General features: G+C 42.8%; 1 protein-coding gene across 3 annotated transcripts in view; it reads left to right on the forward strand.

The window, feature by feature from the left end:
- The window catches only part of RFX6 (regulatory factor X6), a 60,346-nt gene extending 55,029 nt beyond the window's left edge, over nucleotides 1-5,317 (forward strand). For 2 of the 3 annotated variants that reach the window (XM_014597384.3, XM_019479672.2), the window contains exons 18-19: nucleotides 1,160-1,381; nucleotides 3,716-5,317. In XM_014597384.3, coding sequence (XP_014452870.1) covers nucleotides 1,160-1,381; nucleotides 3,716-3,882 — 389 coding nt within the window. In that variant the 3' untranslated portion in view covers nucleotides 3,883-5,317. The remainder of the gene's footprint in view (nucleotides 1-1,159; nucleotides 1,382-3,715) is intronic. The other variant, XM_019479671.2, reaches the window with a different exon arrangement.
- Nucleotides 5,318-21,472: the final 16,155 nt, after the last annotated feature.

Raw genomic sequence — 21,472 nt, forward strand, 5'->3', positions numbered from 1 at the left:
TTCATCTGCACTAATTACATATGTGGACACACCCACTGATAACTTACAGCACCAATATTCATGTATCGAGGCTTCTCTGATGTGCTGTAATTATAGCACGTTGGAGCAGACTCAATTAATCAAGTCTGCTAGAGCAGTGTAATTACCATGCTCCAGCAGACTCCAGTGTCACGTGTATCAGCCTCCCTGTGCTGAAAAATGGTGGTGGGGGTGCTTTAACTAACTGGGATTAGAATCTGGGCACTCTCAGAAGCTGCTCTAATTAAAATATGTGTAGCATCTTGTGTATGCAGTGTCCTGAACTGAAAAATGGTGGTGGGGGCACTGTAACTAAAGTTCATTTGACAAGCTTTAGTTAAAGTACCCCCGCTACCATTTTTCATCACAAGGACTCTGATACACATGACACTCTGGGCACTTTAATTATGGCGGCTCTTGGAGCAGCTCTAATTAAAGCACCACCCCCCTTGCCTCCCAGAGCATGTGTATAAACACCCTTAGAAGTTTCATAAACAATCCTTCATTTTTACGTTTTGAACAAAAACAGTATAATGAAAGAGATGTGTTCAGAGCTAGACTCAGTATTACAATTTGAAGTTTGAATTTAAGATCATATAAAAACTAGTTCTCAGGTTCATATTCTGAGGCACCAAATCAATGTAAGAGTGTCTGTTCTAATTAGATTTTTTTCTCTACATCCTCCCTGGAATCATAACATTTACCTCTTGATTTTGGATCTGACCTGAAAAAATGACTTTAAACCTAGAGGGTGCCCATACTCATGTGGGACATCTGCTTCGATGCCTTCTAATTAGAAGGCATTGGATTGAGTCTGCTGGAGCGTTCTAATTAGAATGCTCCCTCAGCCAAAATGGTGCAGGATACAGCATACATAAGATGCTACAGGCATTTTAATTAGAGTGGCTCCCAAAAGCTACTCTCATTAAAATGCACACCCCTACCCCAGAGCACGTGTATAGATGCTCAGAGATTTTAATCCAAGGTCCCTTTAGATTCAAAGAGGTTCCATTTGGTTCCATGTTCACCAACAGAAATAGCAATAGAACACAGATATTCTCTCTCTGAGATATGCACTTTAACCCTTAGACCATCCTTCCTTTTTTGTGAAGTTTATTTTATCTTATTTATTCCCTCTCAGTAGGATACTATGGAAACAACATAAACTACCCAGAATCTCACAGGCTTGGATCCATGGTGGATCAGCATGTTTCTGTAATCAGTAGTGTAAGCAGCATTAGATCACTGCCATCATACAATGATATCCATGACCCACTGAATATCTTAGATGATAATGGAAGGAAGCAGGCAGGCTCATACTATGCAGATTCCTCACCGTCACTTCTCTGTCGAACCCCTGTTGGTAAGTATATCTGGTGACCAAGCAGCACTATAAAGCTTGTAACACCTTGCTACAATAGTTCTAAATGCCTTGGCTAAGTCCTGCTGTCCTCACATCAGTATAAAACATGGGAGGTAATCATTCTGCTGTAGTCAGGATTAGGGAGGTCCCACCTGGAATACAGGGATGAGTTTTAGATACCACACTTTAAGATGTGGATAAGCTGGGGGAAGGCTAACAGGGAAGCAGCAAAAATATTTTAAAAACCATTGAAAACATGGCCTCTTAAGGAAGGCTTGAAGAGTTTTGGTTTTGTTAGTCTAGAAAAGGGAGATCTGATGGGGAAAATGATAATAGACATCTTAACAAGCCTCAGAGCTCAATTCTTTCAAGCAGATTGCTGGAGGAAGGAAAAAAGAAACTCTTTTGGGTTCAGGCAGAAGTACAGCTTCCAGCTGTAACTCAGAATGATTTTTGCAAAGTGTTCTGAGTTGCAGTGTTGCCCCAAACCAAACAGAAGTTCACTGCTGGTTCCAGGGAAGAGGGGAATTTGGCTGTGGACTGGGAGCCTGCAGTCAGGTTCCCACAGCAAAGGCCAGAGCTCTCTGCTAGTGCTCACTGTTTTCAGAATGGGACAGGGAAAAGGCAACAGAGGGAGCTTGTTCTTGGGGCCACCCAGCTGGTGCTGAAGGGCAGGGTGGGTGAATTGGAGTCCCCTCTCCCCCATCTCAGGGAGGCTCCAATACACCCTCCCCACCCTCCAGGGGGAGCAGAAAACCCTCCAAACTGAACTCCCTCCACTCCCTTTCCCCCCTCCCATTCTGAAAACAGTAACAGGCTGGCAGCTCTGCAGACACAAGTTACAAAAGACGCTACATTTGAAACTTCTTTATCTCATACCTTGTCCAACAAGGGGTCAGGTTTGCACCCAATTGGCCATTTTTAAGCTGTTTGCAGTCATGCACCTGTGTTTGGCCATAGCTATGAACTGTTTTCTGTGGCCAGATTAGGTATAAATTGTCATTTCTGTCTGTACCCAAATTATGGAAGCATTGGTGTCAAAATCGCAGGCCCAGTGGCTTGTATATTTAATAAATATGTAAGTGATGGATTAGTTCCATCTGACAGGAAACTAGTAAACACAGTATGTATATGGCTGTTTTGTCCCTTTGCCTCGAAGAAACCTACCTTTAATTTAACTAGTTTTGACCCATAATTTTGAGAAGTAGAGGTTCATTTATACATTCAAATATATGAATGGTATTATGCATAATGGCTATCATTGCATATGCCAACCAGGTTGCTGCAGATCTCAAAGAAACACCTTATTTGCTTCTGGCACATGTCGTCTGTCACCTGATTGTGTCAGCGGTTATGGAAAAGAGCACATGTAAAAATTTAGAGATGTTCATCCAAACTTAGGAATGAGCAGCTACCTATCTGTCTTGTGACACATCTGCTTTGTCATCAGTCATCATTCTGCCAGTTGGAAACAAACACCAAATTTGATCTACTTGCAGGTTGAAGACCTCCAAGTAACCATTTCCAGCTTGCTCCTTTAAATGAAGCTACAGCAGGGGGAGGCCATGGCGGGGAACCCAAACAAACAGAAAAAAACTCCACTTCAGGGATTGTCTTCATCAAGTGCCTTTTGTGTTCTGTGTTGATAGTTGCCAGATGGTAGATTTGATTACTTATGCACAGAAGCAGTGGTGCAGTCTGAGAGTCAATACTCAAATGAATGATGCAAGATGGGGGAAGAGGAGGAATAGCAAACATACTTGGTTCTGCACACCTTCTTTTAGATGTGGGGTTGTGCTCCTGCTGTATTTCAGACCCACAGCTGGATTTCTAACAACATTCAGTCAGACCTGGGGTTTCAGAATATCCTGCTGTAAAGAAATGGGAAATTTGTATCTGAATCCAGACAGGGTTCTGATATCAGGCCCTTGCTCTTTGTACTTAGGGAGAAAGTGGGTGCATCTGCATGAGACGCTACTTCGCCATAGCGACCAGCTATGTTGCTGTAGCTCATCACTATGGTGGTGTGGCATCAATGGGCACTAACTGTGATGCCAGTGCTACTGCACAGTACTTTGTTGCTACTCCGCAGTAGGGTTGAAAATGACCCATGCACCACCAGGACTGCATAGTACCAGTGGGTACTGCACAGTCATTTAATACTTGCTGAAGCAAGTACTAAAAGACTGCACGGTACCAAGTGGACAGTCAGGGGCACCTGTAGATGTGCCCACTGTGTCTGATATGTAAGTCTATATCTATTTCAGGCAGGCTGTACTTTTGAGAGAAAAATAAACAGAAAACCTGCAGTGACATTTACCTTTTTCTCCATAGCTTCGAATATGCAATCTGCATCCTCTTCCCAGTGCATGTATGGAACATCTAATCAGTATCCTTCTCATGAAACACTGGAGTCTCATGGACAACCTACTAGAGAGATGGCATCATCTTTACCACCAATCAACACTGTCTTCATGGGAGCCGCTGCGGGAGGCACCTGAATTAGAAAAAAGATTTTTTTTTAATTTTAAGAACTTATTTTTCCAGTTCAAGTTTCTAAGGTTTGTTTTGCAGACAAGCCCTTTCAATGACTGGGATTAAAAAGTATTACAGATTGGTTTTACAGGAGCCATCTTGAAGACATTAACATCCAAAGAGAAAAAACTAGCTGTAATGACTCAGAAACGAATGCATCAGCAAAACACTTTTCAAGTCAAAACTTCAGGGACAGAAGGAAAAACCAGTGATTCTTGCAAACATGCCTTGGTTGTAAAGAAATGATGATACCTGTTTCTAACTTATTAAAACACTGTTTTAGTCTTTCACATAAACCTTTTTGTATAAAAAATTGTTTATTTAAAATCTGTGATGCTCCTTATTTATTAGGATTACAGAGTCACTGTTTACTTTCTCCTGTTTGACAGATTGTCAAATATATGCATTCTACCTCCTAAAGAAATGTTTACAAGGTCAATTTTTACTGCTTCAAATCAATATAGACCAAATCCTAAGGTTTCTCCTATTGTGCATTAAAATATTAATTTAAAATAAAAAAAAAGAATCTGTCCACCTTTCCTACTTAATTCCCCCCTTTAGAAACTGCAAACAGTTACCTTCTCTATAGTCAGATAACTGAAAGTAAATGGAAGATGTGCCACAAAATCTCATAGAATTTCAAAAACACTTGTGGTATGGTCCCAGTCTAGTACTAAGTGAAGTAAGTGGAAGACTCACTGATTTCAGTAGGCTTTAGATAGAGCTCTGTGTATCGAACATAAATGAAATGGACATGATCAAAACATACTGCACACCTCAAAATCAGCTATGCTTTAATAAAACCTCTTTTTAAAAAGATACAATTCTATGTGTGTATGTGTATCTAAGGTACAGGAAGTGAGTGTTCACAAATCTATATAAAAGAAGCAGAGAGATATAAACCTATAACTAACCTCGTCACATATAAATGATAGAGGAGATGTTATTGTAATGATACCATGAAATTGAGAGTTTAAATCCAAAGTTCCCAAATTTAGGGGGATGTTTGGTTTTAGCGTTCACCTGTTAAGCCCCTTGTACACTATTTGGAATTAGAATAGCTAGGACATACTAGGTTCAAGTCTCTGCTCTGAGTCAAGTACAACAGGGACTTGAGCATGGCTTTTCTACATCCCATACAATTTTCTGAACTATCTGACAATAGTTAAAAACTACAATGAAGAAATAAATTAAATGTAAATTTCTGGGATAAGCTATAATGCAACTCAGTAATGGCTACTGCTCTAATCAAGTCAAGATAGCAGGATTGTAGGTGCACTGACTGAAACAGAGTAAATAAGACAAATATTGTGATAGAAGTGTTTTTTCTAGTCATGCATAATGTTAGTGATGCTAGTCTTTTTGGATAGCTGTTATAAAATAAAGAGAATTGAAATGATTTCATGCTATACCAAACTACTTTAAATCAAGACTGAAGAACTTTCTAAAAGATATCCCTCAGTTCAACCAGAAGTTATGGACTTGATGTATAAATGATGGGTGAAATTCTGTGTCATATTGGAGGTCAGACGATATCTTTTGCACTCAACCTTCTGGCTCTGAAGGCTGGATATGTGGTATGGGACTGTGGGTGAGGTCAGTCTGTGGGCCAGATGCAGTGTAAGCTAGATGCATGGGGTCAGTACCTGTTGCAGCCCTGCATGCTGGCCTGGCCCCATCCACTAGGTCTGGGTGTGGCCTGGCATCTGCCTATGACATGATCCTGCACATTGACCCACTCTTGTGTGCCATTTCTGGACACAGGGTGACCTTACACACTGGCCCAGCTCCACATACCACATCCATCTAAGCTGCAGCAATTCATGCTGCCACCACTACCCTGCCACCAAAGTTCTGGATCTGTGCAGAGCCCCACAGGTCAGACGCAGCCTGTGGGCAGAAACTAAGCAGCAATGGAACAGATGATCAAAACATCCTCTTCTGGCTGTAAAATGTGAGAAAGAAAGCAGGATTGGTTTCCCTTGTGTATCATTCACTGACCATTGTAAAGTTCCTGCAGTACAAAGTGCACAACCCTTCTGGGTTCACTAATATATAAATAAACCAGCAGCACCTAATGTAAAGAACTTGGCATTCAATTTGCCTCAGTGACCAATAATGAATAAAAAATGTCCAAAAATATCTTTTTACTATAACAGCGAATGGATAATAAACAATATATGAACATCTAACAAATAAAAAATTTTTAAAATCACAATATATATATACATATACATATGCACATTGCATTGCTCCTCAGGGGTGAATAAGCTGCAAACCATCTTCCCCACCCCTGAGAAATCTTTGCATTCTGAGTCCATAAAAAGCACAAAATGAAAAAAAAAGAAAGAGAATAGCTGCTCCTGAATAGCTCCACTCTGTTTCAGATCTCAGTATTCATTTCTTGAAATACATGCCTGAAACTGGCTTATGCAGGATATCATCCTCTTAGTGGGATAAATCAAATTTCTGAGAGCTCCTCCCAATTAGTGCAGATTTAATCCACCTCCTCTGGCACCCCTGGATGGATCCAACACCCTTGTGTTACATTTCTTTTTCCCAGCACATGATCAGAGCAGGACACATGCTTCTCTAGTTGAGAGAAAAGTTATTAACATTTCCCTCAACCTCTTGCAGTTCCTGGGAAACTGGACAGCATTGTTACCCCTCAGCCAGCAGGAGCCAGAGCTCACTCAGCTCTGATCAGTCAGTGGGGTTTTATTCTTTCTTTTTAAAAGGATAGTCTTTTTCAGTCAGCCAGACCCTGCCCCTCTTCACAGAATTCGAATGCGTAGTAAAGCATCAGTGTCTCCACGTGTGCAGAACTTACTGCACAGTAAATTAGGCTAATGAGCCCTTTGCTAGTACCAACAAATACAGGTACTAGATCAATGGTACATTAGCCACTGTATAGTAGTGCACATGTAGATGCTGACTAGGAGCAATTTGCTTCTGGTCACCATAGGCAGCAGGGACCCATAGGCAGCAGGATGTGGGAGTTGTCCAAGGCTCCAGTGCTGCTCAGCTCCTGTCCTGGCTCCCCCTAGGGACAGGGGAGCTCTCTGTTCCTGTGTTCCTGGTCCTGGTGCTGCTCAGGTCCTGGCTTCCCCCAGACATGGGCAGGGAGCAGGAGCCAACTGGGGTGTGTGCTGTGTGGGCAGCGGCAGGACAGAGGGGACAGAGAGCTCCCCTGTCCCCTCAGCCCTGCTGCTGCCCATGGAGCGCACACCCCAGATGGCTCCTGCTCCATGCCCATGTCTGGAGGATTTGGCAGCTAAGCAGTGCCAGAACAGGGGGGAGGGGGATGGGTGGGGGGACACATGGCAGGGAAAGTAGCACCGGGACTGGGGGGGGGGGGAGATGCGAGAGGGAAGCAGCGCTGGGGCTAGGGGTAAGATGTGAGGGGTCCTTGGTGCTGCTTCCGCCTCACATCTCCTCTCCAGTCCCAATGGTGCTTTCCCTTCTGCTTGGCCATGGGGCATCGCCCCAAGCCAGTGCCACCAAACTGAGCTGTGATCCCGAGCTTCACAGGGCTGGGAGCTGTCTCCTGTTCCTGGACAGCTCCCCCCTGCCCTGCAGAGCTCTGGCCTGACCCTGGTACTCCTGCCAGCCCAAGGCTGGCAACCAGGCAAGCGTCCCCTGGAGCTCCCCCAGCTACTGCAGCAGGGCAGAGCAGTGCAGAGAGAAAGAAGCAGGCCTGGACTGAACTGCTCCCAACAGGGGCACCCATGTAAATATGCACCCAGGAGCTCTTTAATGAGTTTGAATTTTCTTTGCAGAAAATTCTGGCACATTAATTGCATGTGCAGACACACCCACTCCACTCTCCTCCAATTTCCTTGAGTCATAGTCATCAATAATGTTATATGGAATCCTTGACAACCTGTCTGCATGAATACTCTGGCTTCCAGCTTTGTAACTTCCAATATACCTTGCAAAAGTTGCATCTCCCTCTGAGAAAAATTCTGTTTATGAAAACTTTTCAGACATGCAGTTTATTTGGGATCCAGTATCTAGGCAAAAAATCATTCCTGCTCCATCTAAATCAGGGATGGGCAATTACTTCAGCTGGAGGACCGCTTAATGACTTTTGGTGAGCTGTTGAGGGCTGCAAGGGTAGCCCCACCCTTTGGACAGGTGCCCCACTCCCTAGTTGCCATCTTGGGACCAGAAGTGCTGCCCCTAACACCTGAACTTTGCCACCCGAAGTCCCTCCTCTTGTCCCCAGAAGTGCTCCTTGGGGGCGAGGAGTTGCCCTCTTGGAACCAGAGAAAAAATCATATATTAAAAGTCAAACGTCTACTATAGCATATTTAAATTTTATTTTAAAATATATTTTGTCCTGATTTATGTGTGTTTGCATAGTGTATATAGAAGTGATTGCATTATAGCTCAAAAATAAAGTCTTACTCTTACATATTGTGGGGGGGGTGGAGGAATGTGTGGGGTGTGGTTGGTGGGTGGGTGTGTGTATGTTGGGTTGGTGGGTGTGTGTGGGTGTGTGTGGGTGTGGCTGTGTGTGGGAGGGTGCAAGGTATGTTGGGGGTAGGAGGGTGTAGGTGTGGGCAGGTTATGGGCAGGTGTGTGGTCAGGGTGTGGATGTGGCTGTGTGAGGTTTGTGGGGTGTGGGAGAGGGTGGGGGGGGTGTGGGGACCCCCCTACATGCCTTCCCCATGGCACACAGCCCCCACCACTAGCAGCAGCAGCAGGTGGCAGGCTCTCAGGGTGCTCATGGCCTATGCAGGCATAGCCTCCCAGGAGCATGCGGCTCCAGCCAGCTGGAGGAGCTGCATGTGAAGGCAAGGAGTGGAGCCAGGACAGCCTGCCTCTACCGTGCAGGGCTCCCCGTGGCCATGTGCAGATCTTGGGACTCACGCACCACTGGGGGGAAGCTCTGCACAATGGAGCCAGTGGCCTGGCTCCACTCCCCACCACCACATGCAGCTCCTGGGACTCCACCAGGAAGCAGGGATTGGGGCTCCCCATCACTGCCAGCAGGGAGCTGCATATGGCAGGAGGGAAGGCAGCCAGGTCCATTGCATGGGGCTTCCCCCCACTACCACATGAGTCCTGGGAGCTGCATGTGAGCTGCAGCGAGCCCCACGTGATGGAACCAGGCCAACGCAGGCTCTGCGCTCCCGCCATCCTGCTGGCTACGGGCCCCAGGCTCCAAGCTTCCACCGGCTCTAGCCCCACTCTCCATGTTCCTGCCCAATTGCAGCTTCCGCCACCCACTGCTGCTTCCCTACCTGCTGCCTGGAGTGAGCACTGCAGCAGGGACACAAGGAGGAGCCACTGGAGGCCAGAGAAACTGAGCAGGCCCCCCAGCAGCTGCAGCAGTGGCAGCAGTAGCCCACCCAGAAGCTGTGCATGCTGCCTGGGGCTGGGGCTGGGGCCCTCCTACACATGAGGATGGGAGTGAAGCATGCAGGCTGGACAGGGTACAATGAATTGGTGGGCACCCATAGGCTGGATGAAATCACCTGGTGAGTTGGATCTGGCCATATTATGCCCATCCCTGATCTAAATGGACATTTCCATTTGTAGCTTCTCCCACCGCAAGTTCTGTAACACTGGTCTCTGAACTGCTCCATTGGCATTTCTTCAAATTGTGTTCCATATAAATAATCATGAACCTTTTCACATATTGCCCATTTCAGAGCTAAAATTCAAGTTCGTGACCAGGACAGTTTCTCTCACTCTCAGCCCATGACTTGCAATAAACCAAAACTCAAAATTTGCCATCTTGCACTTGGTAGATTGAGGCACCCAACTCCTGAATGCTTGCATCTGTATGTAAGATGTTTGGCAGCTTTCAATCAGCAAATGTAAGTAGAGGGACAGAAATTAACGTTTCTTTCAGAAAAAACCTATCAAAAATGTGTTGGCACTCCACTATCCAGATATCAGTGATAACTTCTTTTTTTTACCCTTTCCTTTCTTGGGGGTTTGTCCTTCTAATAAGGCATTCATTGGCTTTGCAATGTGATCCTCTTGGAAGTCTCATTTCTTCTTCAAAGCGGCCTGCTCCCTGGCCAACAGAACCACTTGCTCAGAATCTTTATCTTCCTGGACTTGGAACTTCCAGGCATAGAAGGCACTGTGCTCTTTAGTTTCTATCATGCAGGTCTTACCATAAGGGAGTTACTGTTCCCTTCTCAAAATGTTTCCTCTTTTCCTTCCTCTCAAGTGCAGACTTATAATAATAGTTCAGAGTAAGTTAATCAACTGGTATCGTATATTATTGTTTCTTTGTCTTATACAAGAAGTGCAGAGTAATTAAGATGAAGTGTTTAAATACAGATTTAGGCCTGAATACATGGTGCAATGAAGATAAAAGGCTCATTAAACTGCAGTGCAGTGGACGTTAGCAAGTATGTTAATGCCATAGCACCCAAAAGTGAGATTGGCTCTACCTATCTCTTGCACCTGAGACAAGATTTAAACAAAGACCAAAAGGTCAGCCAGGAAAAGAGTACAGTTAGCCAGCCTACAATCTAATTAGCAAATGTGTTGCTATCAGCAGCTGACTGGTGCACCAGCTAGCAAAGATTAAATAGTACATGTTAGAGGAGCAGTAAACAATGTCTTACCATATGCTATGACAGCTCACCTTGGGTCATCCCATCCTGAAAAAGCAAGATTTCTTTTTGATGGGTCAGCTCCTAGCTACCAAGGCCTACATAGACTGTATGATCTATGGCGGTGATGGCAGCAAGTGACTGGTATTATTTAGGCAGTGGTATGTCAAGCATCTTATCTGAAAGCGTTGTGGTTTACATGCATAACTCTCATACAGTTACATTTTTGATGCAATGTGTTTCATCTAAGCTATTCATCTTGGCTCAGACAAGACCCAATATTCCAACACCCATCACCAAATGAGCAGATTGTGATAATGATGGATAGGCCAGATGTAGGCCAGATAAAATATTAAACTATTGTAAATTATAACTCATTACCAACAGCCAAGGAGAGGTAAAAATAAAGATTCTAATCATCTAAATTACTCAGCTAATCAAGAAAATCCTTACGTAGTTAGAATCTTTAGAATTATTTAATTAAAAGCAAGGGGAAAACTTAAAAATCTTTGCATTCAAAATGATAAATTGATGCCTTTATGTCCACATAAGCAAACATGTGCAATATATTTAAGCTTGACAGGATTCAGTTTTTATTGGAAAATGTTGATAAACGTTGATTTCACCCCACACTCATAAACCAACCAAAAATATTACCATCATTAATAATCAAAATTTATAGAAAGGGGGCATATGAAAAATGATGGTCCCAGGGGGTTGGCTACTAAAAAAGACAAAGTGAATAAGGGAGCTATGGGCAAGTGGAGCCAGGACTGATGGTAGTTCTGCTGCTCAGCTTGTGGCAGTCCTACAGTAGTTACATTTGTCATTAATAAATTGTCTGCTCCCCCCGCCCTCCCCACACATACACACTTCTTATTTCATGCAATCCTGAAATTTTAAATTGATAAAAATTGAAATAAATGCTTAAAAATAGACATTGATATCCATCAAAATGATAAAAAATAAAAATTAAATTTTGCCAATATATTTAATCTTACACTATTTAATGTGCATTTCCTTCCAAGGTCTAATTCAATTTTGCTTGTGCTAAATCAGATTAATCAGAGATTTTTAAACTACCTTACTGGAAAACTTTCTTTTGGCATTGTAGCACTAATAAAGTAGTGGAATAAAGAGAATTAATGAATTTACTGCTTGAAAACATTGACAGGAATTTTAAATGTGTTCAAGAGGCATTATCTGGGTTGTTCTGCACCCTGGGTGCACAGGGCAGCAGGTGAAGCCAGCAGCAGGTGAAATCAGGAGCTGCTATTTTTGCTCCTTTTCTTCCCCTAAGTCAGTGCTCAGGGTTGGTCCCCAGTCACCTCTCTCCCCTCTGTGGTATAAAAAAAACAAAGGCCTTAAACTATGATTAAAAAAAAAGGTTGTAAAGATAAAACAAAAGGCGTTGTGTAAAAGTGTGGGCTAGGAAAAGAGGAAGAATGTCTGGCCTTGTAGTAATCAGCAGTTACTGAGACAGCAAGAAAAGAGTGTTTTATAATAAAGAAATGAAAATAATGTTTTTGTAACTGTTACTGCAGCTAGGTTTCTAAAAATTTCACTATATGTTCACGTGAATTGTAGGTGGCTGTTAAAAAGTTATATAAGCCTTTTGCTTTAACGTTTAGGGAAGGAGCCCCCTCCAAGTGCATGGTGAATCCATGTCACTTTGGGGCCCCTCCTACAGCTGTAGCTCTAGCCAAATAAAGTTTTTGCTGACCTGACCCAAAAGTTTGCTGTGTGTGTTTTCCACGACAATTCCTGGTGCCGTGACTTGGATCCACGACACGGATTGAGGAAGGAGGACCGCAGACTGCTTCCCCCAAACCCCGTGGCGCCAAACTTAAGGGGTAAGAGACCTAATTTAAAATCTCTAATGGTTTCGAAGGAAGGCTGCCTGTAGGCTCCTGACTTGACTGTGGTGACTGGATCCAAACCTTATTGAATACAGGTCAGTTTAGAACCTTAGTGCCGGCTAGAATTTTCTGTCTGGTAAAGGATCCAATTTTGTGTCTGGTAACGTACATTCTATTCGGGGAGAAACTGTTCAAAGCACCTTCATCCAACAGCACATCGGGCTTGTAGTTAATTAACTAAGGTGGTGTGGGGGAGGAGGTCTGGCTGACTAAATGTGTGTGTGTGTGTGTATTTAGAAAAATGAGCCACTGACCAGGTCTGGGACTAAGGCTGAGTCTAGCCACCCCAATTCTGCCTGATAAGGTAGCGTCGAAAGCAAGGGGGCCCAGCTGAAACCTCGTGACCCAGTGGACAAGGTGTCTGAGTGATTTTCTCTTTTCCAAACCCCTTGTCTCCTTTGCCGAGAGCAGGAGTGAAAGGATCTCTCTTGTGTTTCCCTCCCTGCTTCCATTGTATGAGCCAGTGTTAGGTCAGAAGCCTTTTGTGTGGGCAGTAAAAAACCGTGGGGCAAGGCTCTGAGCGGCCCGGACATCCTAAATAAGCCTTTCCTGTGTTTTCCTTGTGTAACTGAAAATGGGGACAGGTCAGTCAAAACCAGTTCCAGTCCCCACTAAGGGGACTCCGGCGTACTTTATGTACACACACTATTCTCCTGAGACTTGCAAGTACCTGGATAAGTGGAACCGGTATACTAGGGATGATCCTGTGAAGCAATTTCCACAGGAAGGAACATTTGATCAAGATAAAGTAGTACACTTACAGGGAGCTTTAAAGTCCCGGGGATCTAAGACGTCACAAGGTCAGTGGAATGTTGTTGGGTTTTTTTTAATTGGTATGAGGAGATGTCTAAAAGACGCTCTGAATCTCAAAATCAAAGTTTGAAAGATTCTCAAAAAAAATTAAAACAACAATTAAAGGCTGTAAGGGAGAAATTGGCTGCTCCCCCAAATTATATGCCAGCCACCGCTCCGTTGTATCCAGCTTTGCCTGGGGCGCCTCCTCCACTGGAGCCAGCAGAAGACATTCTTAATTTCTGCTCCAATCCCGCTCTCATGAGAACCCCACCACAACAGCCAGCTCAACACCAAGCTGCAACAAAAATTTCCTAAACTAAGGGAAAACCTGAAAAAGTTTCAGGAAGAGTTACAAACTATAATAACTTGTTATAACCCCACTTGGGCTGACATAAATCAACTTTTACAAGCCCTGATACCTAAATTACCCAAAGAAACCAGGATGCGCCTTTATACTTCTTGTTCATGGCCAAACGAGGACCTGGGAACTGGTCAGGACTTTATTAACAAAAGAAAAGCTTTGGTTCAGGCAATTACAATCTGCCCGAAGAAGGCAAACTGGACCAAGATAAATACTTGTAAGCTACTAAATTTCTTTTTCTACCTCATTCTCCTGAAACCATAAATGCAGTTGGTATAGGTGGACAACCTATCCCACATCCCGTCTCTGAACCTGTATCTGTCTCTATTGGCCCTTTGTCTGAGAATCATGCCTTTCTTCTTAGTCCCTGTGCTCCTGTCAACCTTCTTGGGAAGGATTTGCTATGTAAACTGGGATGCGTAATTGATTATAACCCAGAGGGTGTTTACCTTGAAGTACCGAAACATAGGGAAACCAAGCTTGTGGCTTTGCTAACTCAGGAGTACTCTGATCCCGACACTTCCTTCTTGCAAGAGGAACTGTTGGCACGGGTACCTCCACAGCTGTGGTCCACCCATGTGAATGAAGTGGGGCACATGCTGAGTGCTGAACCAGTGCATATTACTTTAAACCCTGCCAAGCCACTTCCTCGTGTCCCACAGTACTCTATCTCAAAGGAGGCTGAGGAGGAAATTAAGCCTGTTATTTCCTCGCTCCTTAAGCAAAAGATTATTGTCCCAAAACACTCCCCTTGCAACACACCTATCCTACCTGTTAAGAAACCTGGTAAAGATACGTATTGTTTTGTACAAGACCTCCGAGCTGTAAATGCTGCTGTTTTACCCGCTTTCACCATGGTCCCTAACCCTGCTACTATTCTTTCCTGTATCCCTTCTGACGCGGCTTATTTTACAGTAGTAGACCTTTGTTCTGCTTTTTTCTCTATCCCCGTTCATGAGGATAGCCAGTATCTGTTTGCATTTACTTATCAAGGACTCCAATATACCTGGACAAGACTCCCTCATGAATATACAAAATCTCCCACTCTGTTTTCCCAGATCCTAAAGAAGGATTTAGTTTCTATCACGTTCAAAGGGGGGTCCACCCTTGTTCAGTATGTTAATGATCTGTTGTTAGCCTCACCCACTTTGAAAGCCTGTAAGCAAGATACTTTAATACTCCTTGCAGCCTTAGCTCAGAAGAGCCACAAGGCCTCAAAATCTAAACTACAGGTTTGTAAGCCTAAGGTACACTATTTGGGACATGATATTTCAGCTGGAGAATGTCACCTTTCCTCTGGTAGAATTGAAGCTATCCTTGGTACTCCCAAACCTATAACTAGAAAACAAATAAGGGGATTCCTAGGTGCAACAGGTTATTGTAAATAGTGGATCCCGGGTAATGCTGCTTTTACAAAACCCTTACAAGCACTAACCCGTGATACTACTCCGAAACCCCTACTTTGGACTCCTAAAGCTGAGCAAGCATTTGTGGTCCTTAAACAAGCCCTCACTGTTGCTCCCGCTCTTAGACTCCCTAATTACAAGAAACCTTTTACTTTGTTTTGTCGTAAACTGGAAGGAGTCGCTTTAGGAGTACTTACTCAGCTGCATGGTGAGAAGCATCGCCCAATTGCGTATTATAGTTCTGCCCTTGATCCCATGGCTGCAGAATTTCCCCCTTGCCTTCGTTCAGTGACCGCTGCCACTTTATTAGTTGAAAAGGCCGATACTCTAGTTCTAGGACACTCTTTAACCGTTGCAGTTCCCCATGCTATAATGGCTCTTCTTCTGAAGGGCAAGACTCAGCATATTTCCAATTCCCATCTTACTAAATATGAGAAACTTTTACTGTCAGCTGCAAATGTAACCTTAAATCACTGTTCAATTCTGAATCCAGCATCACTTCTGCCAATTGCCTCGGATGGTGAACCTCATGATTGCCTATCTGTCACAACTCAATTGTTAACCCCTCGAACTGACCTTAAGGACATTCCTATCCCAAACTCTGACCTTGTTCTGTTTGTAGATAGTTCCTGCCTTAAAAATGATGCAGGCAAGTTAGTTGCAAGATATGCAGTATGCACTCAGTATGCTGTTTTAGAAGCCTATTCCTTACCTCAAGCTCGCTCTGCTCAAGTTGCTAAACTCATTGCTTTAACACATGCCTGCATCCTTGCAAAAAATCAAATCACAACCATTTATACTGACTCCAAGTATGCTTTTAGTGTTGTTCATGATTTTGAACAAATTTGGAAACAAAGAGGATTTCTCACTTCATCAGGAGCCCAAATCAGTCATAGTTGTTATGTCAAAGAAAAACTTTTGAAAGCTGTTCAATTGCCCTCTGCTATTGCCATTGTTAAATATAAAGCTCATGAAAAACCCTTTAATAATGCCACACAAGAAAATGATCTGGCAGACCATTCTGCCAGAAATGCGGCCCTTTCTGGCCCGCAGGCTCCTAACTCTGTTTTTGTTTGTTTTTCAGCAAACCAGTATCCTCTGGCTAGCCTCTCAAACCTAGCCTTTCTTCAAGATCAGGCCACAAAAAGGGAAAAAGATGGCTGGCTGTGTACAGGGTGTTTACTGCACCCTGACTCTCTCTGGCGCTCCCTGGACGGCCGCCTGGTAATACCTAGAGAGCTTTTGCCATACCTTGCTCGTCTGACTCATTCAAAAGCCCATAGCAGCAAGGGAGGCATAATTGCTGCAGTACAAAAAGATTGGTTTGCCCCAAATTTTCCTTCCATGGCACAACAGTACTGCAGCTCCTGTCCCATCTGTTTAGCTCACAACATTGGGCAACAGGTAAAAACAACACCCACAGCCCATCCCCCTCCACGGGGACCGTTTGTGAACTTGCAAATTGATTTCATGCAGCTACCTAAGTGTTGTTCTTATGAGTACATTCTTGTTATTATTGATATGTTCTCTGGATGGGTAGAAGCCTACCCATGCGTATATGCTGATTCCATCACTGTAGCAAAAAAAAAATGCTCAAAGAATTCATCCCTAGGTTCGGGTTGCCACTTGCAATAAATAGTGACAGAGGCACCCATTTCACAGGACAGATAGTAAAAAAATCTGCCTAGCACTCAACATACAGCAACACCTACACTGCAGTTATCATCCACAGTCAAGTGGTGCTGTAGAACGTAAAAACTCAGATTTAAAAACGCGCATTTCAAAGATCTGTGCTGAAGCAGGTCTCAAATGGCCTGATGCACTGCCCATTGCTCTTATGCACATTAAAAACACTGTCAACAGAAAACACGGTTTAACCCCTTATGAAATACTCATGGCACAACCCATGAGAATGCCGACTACACCACCTGTAGCCCCACACCAAGCAGACCTACAATTAACTAATAAAACCGTACTAAATTATTGCAAAGCATTAATGAAGTATGCTAAGTCAGTTCATTCCCAGGTCCAAGAAGCTTTACCTCAATCACCGGATGTTCCTTGTCACAACCTTGAGCCAGGAGATTGGGTCTACATAAAGGTTCATCAACGGAAAAACGCACTTCAACCCAAATGGAAAGGACCCTTTCAAGTGCTTCTGACCACTAACACTGCTGTTCGTTGCCAGGGTCACCAGACGTGGACTTATGCCTTGCACTGCAAGAAAGTATCACCACCATTGGATCTCGAGGCCACTGAGTTCCAACCAAGGTTGAAACCTTTCCCTGAGGCCAAGGACAAGGACCCTCAGGACCTCACTCAAGCAAGTGAGGAGTATCAAGGCGCAAGTGATAGTGATCTCATTGATGAACCTAACACCCTGATCCAACTGACTCCATCTGCGTAGGTATCATCAAGGTATCATCTGCATCCTCGGAAGACATAAACATTTCCATTTAAAAGATCCTCACCTTGACCCAGACCCAGAGCTGAAGTTATCAGCCCTCTAGGCAACCTAAGCTCAGAAAACGAGAAGAAACTTTGGTTGCCCTCTTGGGTGTGGTTAGTAGTAGGATTTGTCCTACTAGTGTGAGGATTATTTGTTGTTAAAATATTTTGTCCTTTCTGTTTTTGAGACTGAATCATTGCTGTTAACATCAAGGAGAACAAAAAGACAATGAAAACCTAAAAAAATTGCCCGCAGAAGCAAGCCAAACAATACCTGCCAACATGTTTTGTATAATAAGACTGTTCATATTACTATTAGCCTTGCCATTGCCAGTTTATTCTAATGTTTATTTGCACTTCCTACAAAGGGTACCTGTAGCCTTAAATGCTTCTGACTGCTAGATTTGTAAACTCACCCCCAGAACCCATGATAAAGAATTTTTACAAAAGTTAATGGAAATAGAAGTGTGAGACTGTTAAGTCTCAAAGGGGGGACTGTGGTATAAAAAAAGCAGAGGCCTTAAACTTTGATCAAAAAAAAAAAGGTTGTAAAGATAAAACAAAAGGCGTTGTGTAAAAGTGTGGGCTAGGAAAAGAGGAAGAATGTCTGGCCTTGTAGTAATCAGCGGTTACTGAGACAGCAAGAAAAGAGTGTTTTGTAATAAAGAAATGAAAATAATGTTTTTGTAACTGTTACTGCAGCTAGGTTTCTAAAAATTTCACTATATGTTCACATGAATTGTAGGTGGCTGTTAAAAAGTTATATAAGCCTTTTGTTTTAACGTTTAGGGAGGGAGCCCCCTCCAAGTGCATGGTGAATCCATGTCACTTTGGGGCCCCTCCTACAGCTGTAGCTCTAGCCAAATAAAGCTTCTGCTGACCTGACCCAAAAGTTTGCTGCGTGTGTTTTCCATGACACCTCTTAGTTATGCAATTTGTTGGTTGAAGTAGTATAAGCATTGTAAGAAGCACCTTTTAATATGCGTGATGCAAGTAATACATAGGGATGTAAAAGCAATGTTATCCAATGTTTGATTTTTATAAAAAGATGGGCTAAATTCTATTTCACCTCATGAGCTAAATACACTACTACATAACTGTAGTTTTTGGCAGTTATGCACAGTTTTGCATTCTAATTTGCTCTGCATTGGTACCTACTAGAAGTAAAATGAAGTAGGAGGGAAGCTGATTCAAGTCCTTCTGGGTGAAAAGTTGCCTAAAACCTGGCTCTTCTGCTTCCTGGGCATGTGCCCTAACCACTAGGCTACTGAGCTAAAGCTTTGAAGGCCCTCCTCTTTCTCTGTCTAACACCTGCTAATCATGGATTTTCTGCAGCTGAAATGTCAGGACTTACTTGGCCTTATGCATGTACATCAGCAGCCCTGTTTTTCTGCATAGCTTCCCAGACAGAATCTTGTATTCCAAAGGCATAAAGCTATTAAACATGACAGAGACATTTTATGCCACTCACATGGGCATGGGGGCTGCTGGGTAGAGGGTGCAAGAGTTCCAATGACCCTCATCTCACAACTGAATCACAGACTGTATGTAAGTGCTAAAAATGCAGTTTTATGGTTTCATGTGTGCCATTTAGGTGCATAAAGGGAAACAGGATTTTGCCTATAATCCACACACTCATTAGCAGTGCCACAGAAGCACTAAGGAATGTACTACTCATTGCTTGCTGCATGGTCCTTTTCAATTGGATGAACCAACCAGATGCATTGTGATCATGCACCATCAGGGCCATACAGCAAGACACAACAGTTGCATGTATTCATCTTAGACCTCCAAAGAAAAATTGATTAGGATTTATGCTAAACAATTCTGACAAAGCCAGATTATAATCTCCTATGGCATGATCAAGATAATCTGCGGAGGATGCTAACCCTCCCAAACTATCCAGACAGAGATGTCTGGAATGTAAAACTGAAAAACAATCTGAAGATTAGCAGCCTGAAGTGATCCAGATGCATGTGTTCTAGAGCTGGGCAGAAATTAAGGAATATTTTCCCATAGAACATTTATTTTTCATTGTAAAATTCAACTCCCTTTTTCAGGGGGTAAAGAAGCAAGTTGTGTCCATATTGTGCATTTCCAGGAGTAAAATGAACAATGTTATTAAATGTGTTTTGTAGTACCTAATGGTTTTAAAACTGGCCCTTTCTCTACAAGTTCAGATTCTTTGTTACTTGCAAGTTTTTCCCACTGGCAATGATCACACAGATATGCAATTGGAGGTGCATAAAAGATTATACTAAGTGGCTGAAATAGGAAAAGCTACTTCCCTTCCTTTTGGCTTAGTTGATTATTATCCTTGATCAAATAAAGGGCCACATGTTCACTCTGCCCTTGTCCCTGGTTGCTACAGTAAAGAGAACCATACATTGAAATTCTGCATTTACAAAGAGATTGATATTTTGTCTTTTTGTTTCTTTCCTGTTCTGTACATTTTCAATTGTAAATTAATAGGGTGTTCCTCCCATTGTATCATTCAGCTTTATCCAGAAGGTTTGATCTACAAGATAGCCAAGTCCTATCAAGAAACAAAGAAAGACAATTATACTCAATGTACAAATGTTCATCTTTCATAAAATCTACACTACAATGAAAAACCTGTTACTAATATAGAGAGGTTGACATAGTCTAGTAGAAGTACAGTTCTTGTAGTTCTCTCTCTTGATCTGTAGTTGTAGCGTGGTCTCTACCTGCCCTCATCTTCAAAACATGAATAGCAGCTCTTAACACTAGTCAAGATGTGCTTTAGTAGTAGCACCTTTATGTCGAATCTATTCTCTTTTATGCCATGCAATTCACTGTCTAGCATGTGGTCCCTATTCCTCTCTGTGCCCCACCCACAGTGAAGGTGAGCTCTTGAAAGCCCTCAGCCACAGCACCCACACCTGTGACTGCTGGTGCTTTTAGCTTTAGAAGTTACCAGGACCAACACAGCTGCTATCACAGGCTTAGATCTTGAGCACTTGAAAAACTGCTCATGTGGTCTTCCTTTGAGTGCCATTACTATAACAGTCCTATTTCCTATATATATTTTTAAACCCCTGATGTTTATTAATTTATATTTAGACTCCTGTTAAGTCATAAGGTTTTAAAATTCCTTTAGAAGACCACATGTGTTTGCTTTCTAGTTATTATCAGAAACAACATATTGTTAGTATGTGACACAATAAATTAAGAAATTAAATAATTTTACAGGGGTTTGTCCAAAAAAGAAAAGAAAAAGAAATTCATTCCTATGTCGAAGACCCCCAAGCTACTTAATAACCTCTGGACTCATAATTCAAAGGGGGAATTTTATTCTAAATGTATATTATGTGGTGGGTGCTGCATACATTAATTATCATTATTAACAACAACTATTAATATAAAAAGAATATATACAACAAAGTTGAAAAGCTCTCCAGGCTTTATGCTGGAGCTGTTTCATTTTGTATAAATAAGTATCAGTTGAAACAGAGAAAATTTAGCAGAGAATGTATGTAGCAGAGAAGATTTAGGACGCAACCTAGTGCCTTATTGAATTTCAATAAAGCATAGGCCATGTCTACATAGACATTTACTTGAGGCTATGTCTTACTGAGAGGCAACAGGGTTTAAGCTCTTAAGTTCCATTTTTCAAAAGTGACCTGGGGTGTCAGGCTCAGATGCCTGTAAATACTTAAGGGACTAACTCCCTTTGAAATCGATAGGAGTTAAGGGACTACATGTTTCAAAGATCTAGGCCTTTGTTCTTGAGGTCACTGAGGCACCTAAACTGCTCTTGGTGCTGAAGTCTCATTGGTTTCAGTGTGGTTATGTACTGCTAAATGTCTGCCTTTTGTTCTTGCAATGCTATATTTGTTACACCACCCACAACAATATTTACAGCACAGCACATAACATTCATGGCACATTCACTTGCCAACACACCAACATCCATTGCCTTCCTTTGACTTCTATAATGATCACCGAACGACATGCTGTATTCAAACCTTCTTTCCATTAAACCAACAAAAATACTGCTATTGATTTAAAGTGGTGTAAGGATT

This window comes from Alligator mississippiensis, chromosome 1 (assembly GCF_030867095.1).
Source record: "Alligator mississippiensis isolate rAllMis1 chromosome 1, rAllMis1, whole genome shotgun sequence".
In the NCBI taxonomy this organism is placed as follows: Eukaryota; Metazoa; Chordata; order Crocodylia; family Alligatoridae; genus Alligator; species Alligator mississippiensis.